General features: G+C 37.8%; 1 protein-coding gene across 1 annotated transcript in view; it reads right to left on the minus strand.

Moving 5' to 3' along the window:
* IMPG1 (interphotoreceptor matrix proteoglycan 1) overlaps positions 1-11,825 on the minus strand; it is a 125,415-nt gene extending 113,590 nt beyond the window's left edge. The window contains exons 1-4 of the mRNA XM_072638061.1: positions 11,780-11,825; positions 10,280-10,513; positions 1,301-1,467; positions 987-1,015 (exon numbers count right to left, since the gene is read on the minus strand). Of these exons, the coding sequence (XP_072494162.1) occupies positions 987-1,015; positions 1,301-1,467; positions 10,280-10,513; positions 11,780-11,825 (476 nt within the window). The remainder of the gene's footprint in view (positions 1-986; positions 1,016-1,300; positions 1,468-10,279; positions 10,514-11,779) is intronic.
* Positions 11,826-13,123: the final 1,298 nt, after the last annotated feature.

A 13,123-nucleotide genomic window follows, 5' to 3' on the forward strand; every position in this document is an offset into this window, starting at 1 on the left:
TGCCTCAGTTTTCTTATCTATAAAGTAAATTGGAGAAGGAAATGGGAAACTAGTCCAGTATCTTTGTCAAGAAAACCAGAAATGGAATCGTGAAGAGTTGAAAAGGACAGAACAACAACAAAATCTTATAAACATATGGATTGATTGGCATTATATCATTTCTAACATCTTCCTCAGAAGACAATGTGGTATAATTGAAGAAAAAAACTCCAGTAGCCCAATGGATTTGGAGTCAGAGGGCTTGAATTTGAATCTTACCCCCTACCACTTACTCTTTTACCACTGTATCACTTTGGATGAATCACTTAATCTCTTTGGTTCTCAGGGTTCTTATTTGTCAAATGAGGGGGTTGGAATAGATGACTCCTAAAATTACTCCCAGCTCAAAATCTACAATCTGATGTCAAGTGCACCCATTTGAGAGTCAGTCATGTGTCATAGTGGAGAAAATGTACTTGTAGATTGCAGGTTAGCATGGCAGAATGGATAGGGCCCTGGGTTTGGAGTCAGAGAGACCTGTCAAATGTACCTCAAATCCTTGTTAGTTTTGTGATCCTAGGCAAGTCAATCTTTCTAGGCCTCAGTTTATTCTTTTGTAAAACAAGGGGATTGAACTTGATGACCTCCAAGAAGCCTTCCAGCTCCAAATCTATAATCCTAAAATCAGTTGACCTGTGCTTGAATCCTGGTTCATACTTTGCCTTTCTGGGCATCATTTTCTCATTGTAAATAGATTTCCAGGGTTATACAAACTTTGATGGGAAAAAATTAGACCTTTATTTTTTCAAAACCTCTAAGTGAAACTTAGTTTTTCCTTCAGTTATTTAAAAGCACAGTCCCAAGAAGGGCCACAGACTTCATCAGATAGCCAAAGGGGTACATGACAGAAACATGGTTAAACATCCCTGGCCATGAGGATCTCCAGGGTCCTTTCTAGCTGTAAACTCTATGATTCTATATAAGTGAGTTATCATTTGGCTACTCACCTCTCAGGGAAAGGTTGATACTTCAATCTCTGAGAAAAAAAAGATAAAAACGTTATTCTTCTAGGAGACAGAACCAATCCAACAGCAGAAGTCTTTTTTATCTCTGTGGCCCTCTTTGCCATTACCCTCCAAAGCCTCCCCTCCAGGCCATCATTCTGCACTGAACCAAGATCTATGTTGTTTCTCACCACGCCTGTCTTATTTTTGTTGTTCAGTCAAGTAAGGTGTCTTAAAAGAGGTAGGGACAGGGGAGGATCTGGGAAGAAATTCTTTTCAGGTAGACTTGAAAAAGAGAGGGCTGTTTCTCTTCTCACCTCCTGGAGAAGTTCCTGGAGCTCCTGAGAGTGGATGAAGGTTTCTCCAATGTCAAAAATGCAGTAACTCTCCTTCTGGCAGGCACTGACCCAATTCTGGTACTCACTCGTGTCAGGGATACGGTCCAGGAAGATTCGGTAGGCTTCCCACACAGCTTCCTGACAGACTATAAAAGAGGGTGGTTAAGTATGAAAACTTGGCCAAGGGAAAATTCTCCTTCTTCCAAATTAATCCCCAACACCCACCCACACCAAAGTTTTATAAAATAGGATAATTTCCTAGATTAGAGCTGGGAAGGGTTTTAGAGGTCATGTAGCATTTCCAGCAACCCATAGTTTAAGAAGTGCTGAAGAGGTCACGAGTGGAAAAGTTTAAGAAGCCCTGAAGTCCAACATCTTCTTCAACTGATACCCAGAGAAGTTAAATGATTTCTCCAAGGTTATATAGGAGATAAATGGCAAGAGTGAGAATTTGAATTCAGGTACTTTTACTCCGAAACTGATATCTTTCCATTGTATTACAATACTGTTTACATGAATACTCTTTTGTTTTTAGGAGTGTGTTGATTCCCCAAATTTTTCATGTTTGTTGGTATTCACTTTTTAGGTACTGTGATACCTAAGAAGAAAAAACATTGACTTTAGGTGTACGGGGACCTAGGTTTAAATCACACCTGATAACTACTTGTAGAACTTTGGACAACTCACTTAACTGATCTGGTTTCAGTTTCCTCATCTGTAAAATGAGACATTTATACTGAGTCAGAAATGTCAGACTCAGGAATAAGGGCCATTAATCCATACATAAGGATCCCATAGGCTACCCAGTGACTTAAAAGAAACACATATTAACTATCTATGTTCTATTGTGTTTCTATTTATTTTGTTAAATATTTCCCAATTATATTTTTACATGGTTTGGTGTCACTCAGAAATCTTGTGTTTGATATCTCTGGATTAGATGGCTTCAGAGGTTCCTTCTACCTAGAGATCTATTATTCTGTGAATTTGCATGGTCTTCAAAGAATGATCTCTACCCCCATATCCCCAGTATAGAATCTGGCAGAAAATACCCAAGCCAGTAATGAAACCCTCATTAGGGCTGAAAAGTAGATCATCATTGTCTTTGTTGCCTGCACTTTTGGCTTTTTTCTTTCTTAGTGATGCCCTTCCTTCGATCCTAGTAGCTCAGGATCCTTATGCCTGGGCTATGACCATACCTGGGCATTTTGAGATGCCTCAGCTCCAGCTGAAGACCCTCCCCAAAGTTCTTTATATTTTATGTTTCCCATAACTATTCCTGATGTCTTTTGTTGTTATCAAGTAATTTTTAAGTCATGTCCTATTCTTTGTGACCCCTTTGGGGGTTTTCTTGGCAAAGATTTTGGAGTGGTCTGCCATTTCTTTCTCCAGCTCATTTTACAGATGAAGAAACTTAGGCAAATAGGGTTTGCCCAGTATCTGATGCTAGATTAAAATCAGGTCTTTCTGACTCCATCCACTGGGCCACCTAGCTGGCACATATTCCTGGGATCTAGTTATTACAAAATTCCTGCATTTGGTAATACTTGTTTCAGCAAAAGATCTGAAGCACATGCACAGAGTAGTATCATTGTGTGATGTTGGGCAAGTTATATACCTTTCTGGCTCTCATTTGTAAAATGAGGGAGTTGGTTAGACAATCTCCATATTCCCTTATTACTCTAAAATAATGATTCTATTAGTTTATTGCATAGCTGTGAGGTTTCATTCTTAATAGGCTCATGCTAAAGGAATGAAGTTGCTATACTGGAATTCATGTTTCATTGGCTATACAAGGAAACTTTTGGGGTATGGTGGTGAAGGAGGAACAGGCCTTGGAAGCAACTCTGAATTCACACTATGTGGCTTACTTTGATGAGTCTTAAGGATAGCCCTGGTAAAAAGGATATGTGTTATTAGGAGCAGAATACAGATGTCCTACTGCCATATTCATTTAGCTCATATACCTGATCCCTACTATGGCTCTTTCTTTATCAAATGGCCTTCTAGCGAGAGAACTCTAAACACTCTGAGTTCCTAAAACTAAAAGCTTTTCCAAAATTTTAACTATTTTAGTCAAGGCCACCCACTTTTACCTACTGGGTATGGTTTTAATAGACTAGAGATGTCCCATTCCTTTAAGTTATCTTTCCTTCAAAGAAGCTTAGAGTTAGAGATGAAAGGAATCTTCAAATTCATTTAGGCCAGCTACCTTTATTCCCCCCCCCCAAATTATTAATTTATTTGTTTTCAGTTTTCAACATTCACTTCCATAAGTTTTAAATTTTCTCCCTCTCCCCAAGAGGACATGCAATCTTATCTTCAACCCCTTTTATTTTTACAGATGAAGAAACTGAGGCCAGAGAAGTTAAGTGAATTGTCTAAGGTCATACAGCTAGTAAGCCAAGTCCAAGAGCTCTTCTTACTATACTACAATGCCATTGAATGGCTGTTATGGAGATCTCACTACAAAAGCATCATCTCATTAAATTTAAGACTTTGATCTCAATAAAATGGGAAACAACCTTGGAAGGATGGAAAAAACCCTGTATTTAGAGTCAGATAATCTTGACTCAAATCCTTGCTCAGCCATTTCCAACTTGTTGTGAATTTGAGCATGTCAGTGTTGCCTCTCGTTTAGACCAGATGGCTTCTAAACTCCCTTCCAAGTCTAAAAACTATCCATCAGCCTATGATTCTCAATAAGTAAACCTGAGTAGGACATTGATAACCTCTATAATGTTTAAAAAAGAGGGACCCTCAATGTGAATGGCAGCTAATGAATGAAAAAACATTCTCAGCTATAAGTAAGTCTCTACCATACAGTCCCTGTCCTCAAGGACCTTACATTTTATTAACTAGAGTCAATCAACATATAGAGCCATGACAAGTGAAATCAACAAACATTTTTTGTTAGGCACCTGCTGTGTGTCAGGCATTGTGCTAAGCTCTGGGGATACCCAGAAAGGCAAAGACCACCCTCTGCTTTCAAGGAAACTCACAGTCTAATGGTATAGCCAACATTCAAACAACTACATATGAGCAAGATCTGTAAAAGAGAAGGGAGCAAATAAGCTTTTATATATTCCCAGCTATGTTCCAGGCACTGAGCTAAGCATTCTTACATATATTATCTCATTTGATCTTCACAACCCTCTAAGATAGGTGTTATTATTATTTCCATTTTACATTTGAAGAAACTGAGGCAAACAGGTTAAGTGACACACTCAGGGTCATATAGTCAACAGATATCTGAGGCTAGATTTGAACTCAAGTCTTCCTGATTCCAAGTCTAGTGCTCTATCCACGGAACCACCAGCTGCCTCAGGCTAAGTTGGAGAAAATCAGCAAAGGAAATGAACTATCATTAAGGGGGATAAGGAAAGTCTTCTTGCATAATGGCTGCTAATATGGCTGAAGTCAAAGAAGTTATGAGGTAAAGATGAAGAGGGAAAAAATTGTGGGCAAGGGGGATAGCTAGGGAAAAATTCACTGATTTGGACTACGGAGTGATCACTGGATCACAGAATATATGGAGAAGAGTAAGGCAGAAGGAGACTGAAAAGATAGGAAAGGGCTAGGTTATGAAAGACTTAGAAGAAGAAGGTTATGAAAGTTAAACAGAGGATTTTATATTTGATCCTGGAGATAACAGGGAACAACTAGAATTTATTGAATAACAGGGTTGTGTACAGTTTGACAGCTGAGTGGAGGATGGACTGGAATGGGGAAAGACTTGAGTGAAAGACACCAACCAGAAAGCTACTGTGATAATGCAGACATGGGGTGATGAGAACCTTCACAAGGGCAGTGACAATGTCCAAAGAAAGAAGCAGACACATAGAAGAAACGTTACAAGGACAGAATTTACAGAACTTGACAGTTGACTAAATGTGGGGGATGAGAGAAAATGAGGAGTCAAAGATGATGTCTAGGTTGTAAACCTGGGTGACAGGTGGGATGATGGTACATTGACAATAAAAATGAAGTTAGGAAGAAGGATGGGTTTTGGGGAAAAGATAATGATTTCAGTTTTGGATATGTTGGGTTTAAGATATTTGTGGGATATTTAGTTTCAGATGTCCAACAGACAGCTGAAGATGTGATTGGTGGCAAGAGAGAGGTTAGGGCTGTATAAGTTGAGAATCAATGGGAACTGTTATGATTGGCAAGTAAAATAACATAAAGGGAAAAGAGGGCCAAAGACAATGCCTTGGGGAACACCTATATTTAGGGGAAATAACTTGGATGAAGATCCATAAAAAAAAAATTGAGGAGTGGTCAGACAAGTAGGAGGAGAACCTGGAGAAAGCAGTGTCACAAAAGCCTAGAGAGAAGAAAGTATCAAGGAGAATAGGGTTATTGAAAATATCAAAGGCTACAGAGTAATCAAGAAAGATGAGGACTGAACAAAGATCACTAGATTTTTGAATTAAGAGTTTATTCAAGGCTTTGGAGAAAGTGGTTTCAGTTTTATGATGAGGTTAGAAGTCAGAACGCAGAGAATTAAAGGAGTGAAAAGAAATGAAGTTGAGACATTGATTGTAGAGAGCCTTCTCCAGGATTTTAGTGATGAAAGGGAAAAGAGATATAGGACAATAGTGGGGATGGATGGATTACATGAGGGTTTTTTGAGGGGATGGGAATCCATGAGTGTGTTTGTAGGTGTCGAGGAAGAAGTCAGAAGATGGGGAGAGATTGAAGATTAATGACAGTGGGGATGATAGTGACATCAATCTGTTGGACAAGTTGGGATGGAATAGGATCCTTTACACATGTCAAGGGGTTTACCTTGACTGGGAGAAGAGTCATCTTTTTATATGAGAAAGGTGTAAAGGAGGAGATAGTTGTAGAAGGCACCTCAATATGGTGATGAGGGAAAGGGGAGAAGAGTGAGCTTTCTGTGAATGATCTCAGTGTTTTTAAGTATAATTTGAAGCAAGGTTTTCAACTGGGAAGGTGGGGGGAGAGGGAGTCATCAGAGGTTTGAGGAAGAATGGGAAGGTCTGGAAAAGTCACTGTGGTGGATAGGATAGTGAATCAACATATAAAGGCAATGGTGGTCATGGAAGGGAGGTTTGATCTGGGGAATTACAAGGATGGTGTATGGAGCCATAGAGCAGTTGATTGATACACACTTTCCAGTAGCTATGGCAATGTTCCTTTGATTATGTTCTTAGAGTGAGAGATTGTCAGTGGGGGATTGAAGGGTTAAAGGAGTGTCGTTCAACGTCAAGATGCTCAAGTTCTGGTGGATGACTAGTTGGTTGTGTGGCTGAATGGGATATGAAGCATAGTCTGAGGACTGGTACATCAGTGGGTTTGTTGAGTTTACAAACACTCCACTTACAGCTTAGGAGCAGGGTGGAAACCCAAAGCTGAGTGGATTAATTTTCCATGAGAGGAGAACCAAGATCTTTGTAGGTAGGTGTATTGAGTTTCTCCTTTAAAGAACATTAATGGAAAAACATTGATAAATATCGCATGAAATGAGATGTATATTGCAGACTGCTCAGATGGAGAACATGCTTACATGGATGAATTATAGATCCAACAAAAGGCCAAATGGGAGTGAGATAGCAGGAAGGAAATGATAAAGCATAGATGCAATAGCTCTTTGGGGGAGGGGGACTTTGCAGAGGGGAAAAAAAGATAGAGAATGGGAGCGTGTTAAAAACAGGCTTTGCCTTCTTTGCAGTTTTGCCTACTCCAATCCTGGCACTAGATTTAAACATTATAATGTGTATTAAAAAGTTAGTAAGTTAGGTGTACTATGTTTATTCATTAGGTAACTAAAAGTCATCTTCATGTCTCCTTTGATTTTGAAGGCTGTCAAAGTGTTTTCCCCAAGCCCAAACAATGCAAACTCATACTCGATTGCAACCTTGACATGATTCTTAAACTTGCACAGGTCATAGTGTGACAGATCTGAGAACAATCACTGAGTGACTGTCAAAGAAACAGACCTTTGCAGTTAGAGTATTTCTTGGTGAGCAAATTTGTTAAGATGCAAAGAAACTCCATACTGATTATTAAATTTTATTCTATTCTGGGGAAGCCATAATAGGTTATCATTGCTGTGGAAAATATTTCCACTGTGGTTTGTTTTACCCAGGGAAAGCAGAGAGTGAAAGATGTGAACTTAATCAAGGATAAGATGAGAATGAAAACTTTATGTAGCAGAAATTCAGCAGCTGCAAGTAATGGCTTTCCCCTTAAGTGCCTAACAAGGGTTGCTTCAGTTTGTTATTGGGGCTGTCATAAATAAGACTGTAGCACTTGAAAACATTGGTTGATGGTTTCATGCTTATTTATACAGATGGGGGTATGTATAGCATTCACTTCCTCCCTGTGTAACCTTGGGTAAGTCACTTAATCTCTCTGGGACTCAGTTTCCTCTGTTGAAAGAAGAGTTGGACCAGATGACCCTGAGATCATTTTGGGTTCTAAAACTTGATCCCATGAGCTTATATACCTTTATGTCTGTCTAAAAGCAATATGGAATTGACCAAGTGTCATTACCTCCGCTAGAGGTAGAATGCCCAAACCGAATTCATTCCCACTCAGTTGATCTTTAGCAAGATAGGCAGTATGCCATTGAAGACTGTGCCAAGCTTGGAGTCAGGAACACCGGAGCTCAAGTCCTGCCTCTTATAAATACTGGCTTTAGATCCCAGGCACCTCTTTAAGTTTAAAAGTTACAGAAGAATTGCTGATCTGTAATGGTTGAAGGAGTTTCTATACCAGAAGTCTGCTACACTGATAGAGTCATAATTCTGAACCAGAAGAAATCAATAAACATTTATTAAGTACTTATTTTGTGCAAGGTACTATGCAAGGCTTTGAGATACAAAGGTGAAAAATGACCTAGCTTCTGCCTTGAAGGAGCTCATAATTTAGTAGAAGGGATGACAGGTAGATTATAGATCATTAGAATTTAAGTTCCCAGAGGGCAAGAACTGGTTTTTTTTGTTTTTTTGTTTTTTTTTTTTGGTATTTACCTTCTCAGCATTTAGCACTATTGTTCACAGCAGGTAATTAATAAATGGTTGTTAAATATTAGAAGATGCATAAATTCATAGGAGATTCTCCAAACAGTGTCTTGAATGATTCAGATGTACATATGTGGAAATTCCTTTGCATTATTATCAGCTACAAGTATATTTGCGAACACAAGGGGTCCAGAGTTCACTAGTATCACTCACTTAATTCTCAATTGCCAGGGCCCTTCTAAATTGGGTCCAGAAACTTGGTATTTGTAAGTACTGAGAATTGGATTTTTTTCCCATTAGGAGAGTAAACATATGAAATATTCATCTCTCAATGAAGCGAAACATGTGAGTGCTGCAAGGCTTTCAATTTTTTATGTGACTTTGCTAATTAATTGTGTCTCCAAAACCCAACACAAATCCTCTAAATTAATTCATCTCTTGATACTGCCATAGAATCAAATGCTCTGAAACATGGCAAGGGGCAAGTACTCTGAAATTTCTCTACCTTGGTTTACAACTGCATCTCAGTCAACACTCTCTACCATATGCTGATGGTGCTTACGCCAGATGTTTCAAAATCATGGGCTTGAAATAAAGTAGGATGACAGTGTCCATTTTATAATAGGAGTAAATGTCTGAGGATGAGATTTGAGAGTCATTTTACATCTAACTTGCAAGATGATACAGGTTTGGAGACACCTTTGCCTTATTGGAAATCACCCAAGGCACTCATAGCAGTGTGATTTAACTTCATAATTATTTCATTAGACAGCTTTGGTCCTTGTTGTACACCTTTTGCAGTCAACAACTGTCCTCTAACTCCCCTGGAAACAATGGTAATTGTCTAGTAAATTCTGTTAACACCTCTGCATCATCACTTGCTCACCGTTGCTAATTTGGAACACCTCTGTGCTCACAGATGTTCCTCCAGGTTTCCAAAATTCAGCGGTTTTTGGTGGATCTGCCATATGTATATTCTACCAAACAGTATTAGGAGTCAGTTGAACATTTGTATGATAAAGTTGCTTTTTTTTTTTTTTTTGAAACTGACACTTCTGGTTATAAATCAGACTGCTTAGTTCCTCATACCTGCAAAAATCTTGTGCTTCTCATTTTATGGGAACAATATGAAAAATCCCACTTTTTGCTTAAATAATAATAAAAATAAAAGGAATCTACAAATGGCAAGGCAATTTTTGTTGTCTGTTAAATGACCTAGTGTATTTTTTTGCTGCATAAGCTGTTATTATATATTTTATATACTATTATATATAATTATTATATTAAATATTATATTATAACAAGACATTCTTATATTATTAAATATATTATTATATATTTCTATCTTTATAATTTTTTCTTCAAAGTTTTATTGATGTGTTTTGATTTCATATTAGCAGATTATCCACACTTTGGAAGAGGATTCTTGTAATAGAGTAAAACAAATAAATGATCATTAATAATAACAACAATTAGTATTTACATAGTGCTTTAAGATTTGCAGAGCGATTCACAAGTGTTTTCTCATTTTGTCCTCACACCAACCCTGGAAGTCAAGTGCTATTATTATTCTGATTTTACAAAAGAGGAAACTGATGCATAGAGCTGTTAAGTGATTTGCCCAGCGTTACATGGCTGGTAAATGTCTGGGGCAGTATTTGAATTAAGGTCTCCCCAACTCCCAGACCAATTCTTTATCTATTACATGATAGAGTTGCCTTTAAAAAACAAAAAGGTTGCTAGAAAGTTTGATCTGATTTTTGATTTGAATGGCAGTACCTGGTTTTCCTTACTGCTCAGGTATCTAGGTGTTTTGTAAAGCTCAAAGAATAAAGGATACAGAGTAAAGAATACAGTTCCAAAGCCTTAAACTAAGATTAAAGATGACTGATAAACTCACAGCTGAGTTTAATGGAAGAGAATGGAAAGCTAATAAAGACTTTCCCCGGATCATTTGTGTTCTCACCTCTTAGTCTGTAATAAGCCTGGAGATTGGCCAAGATTTGTTTCATTGACTCTTGTGGACAGATTTTAATTCCTGTTGGGAAGGATAAAGATCTTTTGGACCGATACTTTGCCAAATCAAATATCCTTCTGATGGTTGACACTCTGGACACCTTTGTTGTTCTTCTAGTATCATCAAAACTGGAGGCATCTTCAATGGACTTAGATTTGACATGGTTTCCTTTAATGAGAAGTTCTGAAAGAGCAGAAAATAGATATCCTGGTGAGTATGTAACTGCATATGATACAGAAATACCATGTAGACATCTTTTCTATTTACAAGTTGTAGAACCTTGGGTAAGTCACTTTATCTCCTAAGTAAAATGGACATAATGATCTCTTTCCTAAATAATAGGACTGCTGGGAGGGTTAAATCAAGTAATCTATATGAAAGTACTTTGTAAACTGAAAAATACTATTTTTGGTGTAGTGGGGAAAGACCATCTCTGTGATTGTATTGGTGCTGGGATTTCTGATGCAAAGCACTATCTGACACTGTGCTTTACAGATATTATTGTGTTTATTAAAATAAATTGAATTGCATAGAGTTGAATCAGAGTGAATGTGTTCCAACATTTGTTAGTACCTAAAGGAATTGAACTTTAATATTTCTTAGAATTAAAGATTTAGAAATGGTAGGGACCTCCGAGGACAACTTGTTCAACAAGTGAGACTCAGAGAGCTTAAATTACTTGTTTAAGGTCACATAGGTAGTAAGTATAAGGGAAATTGATCAGGGGTATCCCTGATCCATTTGGTGAGCTCCTTGATCAATTTCAGAAGCTCACTGTGTAGAAGCTTCCTCTAACTCTGTCCATGTAAATTGTTGAAAGTTACTTAGGGTACTAAGAGGTTAAGTGACTTGTCTCTCTCTGCTATTATATATCACAGGCAAGTTTTGAAAATAGATTTTCTTGACTCCAAGGTTGGTCATCTATCTTCTGTGTCATACCGCCATTGTAAAGTGCAATGTAAATGTTAATTAGGTAACAATGATGATAATTTTATGTATCGAAATGAATGAGGCTGCCTTGACATCTAGTAAAAATTAATAACCATTTGATTTACCATTTGATGACTTTATCAAATAGTAATATGTTTCTCAGTAAATAGAATAATTGTACCAGTTACTAAGAGCTCTGGATTTGGAGTCAAAGAACCTAGGTTCAAACCAGGCTTCAGTTCTTTGACTTATGAAAGTTGTGTAAGCATCCCTTATCAATGTGTTGAACTTATAGCAGCAGCCTTTGTTGGGAGGCATCTGAAAGGCTTCTTCCCTGGATAGCTTGGAAATTCAACTTGGCGCTTTGTTTAGAGGACATAGATAACTGCAGATTGTTTTTCAGTGAAAGGGATTCTATCTATGCCCCAACTACTAGTATCCTCTTCAGCTAGCAAAGCTCACACTCTGGATATTTAGTCTCTGACCTGTGGTCAGAAAGCCATGGATGAACATATATACTTCCCACATTTTTCTCCCCTGAGGCAATCATTGGTGAAAAACCCATGCTCACATGAAAAAGAGAGATAGAATACAGACCTTATAGGTATGAGGGATTGTCTCAGTAAAGACTTGGAGGTGGGAGATGGAATGTCACATACAGGGAGGGACAAGTTAGCTTGTTGGACTGTATGTCAAATGTGTGATGAGAAGTAATATGAAATCCACCTGGAAAAAGGAGGATGTATCCAGATTGCAAAGGGCTTTAAATGAGAAAATAGAAATTTATAACTTATCCTAGAGGCAATAGAAATCCACTAAAGCTTCTTCAACAAGTTAGTGACATAGACTTAATCTTTATAAATACTGATTTGGCTGATGGGGGGAAAAGGTTTAGAGAGAGGACAGGTTGGAATCAGGGGGACTAGGCCATTGCAATAGTCCAGATGAGAGGTGAACTAGGCTAGTGACTAAGTGAAGTGAATGGAATGGAGGGGAGGTATCCTGGAGATAGAATGGGAAAGATTTGGCAATTGATTGGTTACATGGGCCTGGAATTCAGGAGAGATTTGAAGTCATTGGTGTAGACAAAATACTTGAACTCACAGGAGCTAATGAGGCCAGAAAAGTGAGAATATAAAAAGAAAAGAGAAGAGGGCCCAGGACAGGCTGGGGGAGAATAATATGAAATAAAATTGGAAAAATAGGATGGTGCTACATGTGGAGGGCCTTAAATAACAGGTAGAAAAGTCTAAATGTTGCTAGATAGCTCAGGTTGATAACTTAGTGTCGGCACTCCAGCAATCAAGTTCATTTTTCTCCACCTCATGCAAAACAACAGAGTTTACAGAAGTTGAATATCGAATATTATAGATTTCAATAAGGTGAAAAGAATGCTTTGATGGTGTTAATGAATAAGCCCTTGGGAAAAGCAATTAGTACATATTAGATATTGCTTGTTGTGGCTGCATAAATTATGATGTTGATATTAGACTGAGTTCTGAAAAGCTCTTTGGATGTATTTTTATGGTATTGACATTTTATACCACAAGGCATTTAGAAGGAGTGGGGAGAAGTTTAATGAGAATGAACTGAGAGTTGAAAGATCTACTTTGAAAAAAGGGACCAAATTTTATGGATAATTGGAAAAAAATTTAAGGCAGAAAATATCCCTGTAAGAAGCTGACAAAATGTGAACATAGCTGGTATAAAGATGAATCGGCTGCAGTCAACTGTTTTTGGAAGCGGTGCAGGTATGTAAAGGAGAAGAGAAAGGCAAAATGTATTTAATAAATTTTTAAAAAAATAAAAAAAAATTGACCAGAATAAATGAGAATGAGAACCTTTGGTCAGAATTTATCCCAT

This window comes from Notamacropus eugenii, chromosome 2 (assembly GCF_028372415.1).
Source record: "Notamacropus eugenii isolate mMacEug1 chromosome 2, mMacEug1.pri_v2, whole genome shotgun sequence".
In the NCBI taxonomy this organism is placed as follows: domain Eukaryota; kingdom Metazoa; phylum Chordata; class Mammalia; order Diprotodontia; family Macropodidae; genus Notamacropus; species Notamacropus eugenii.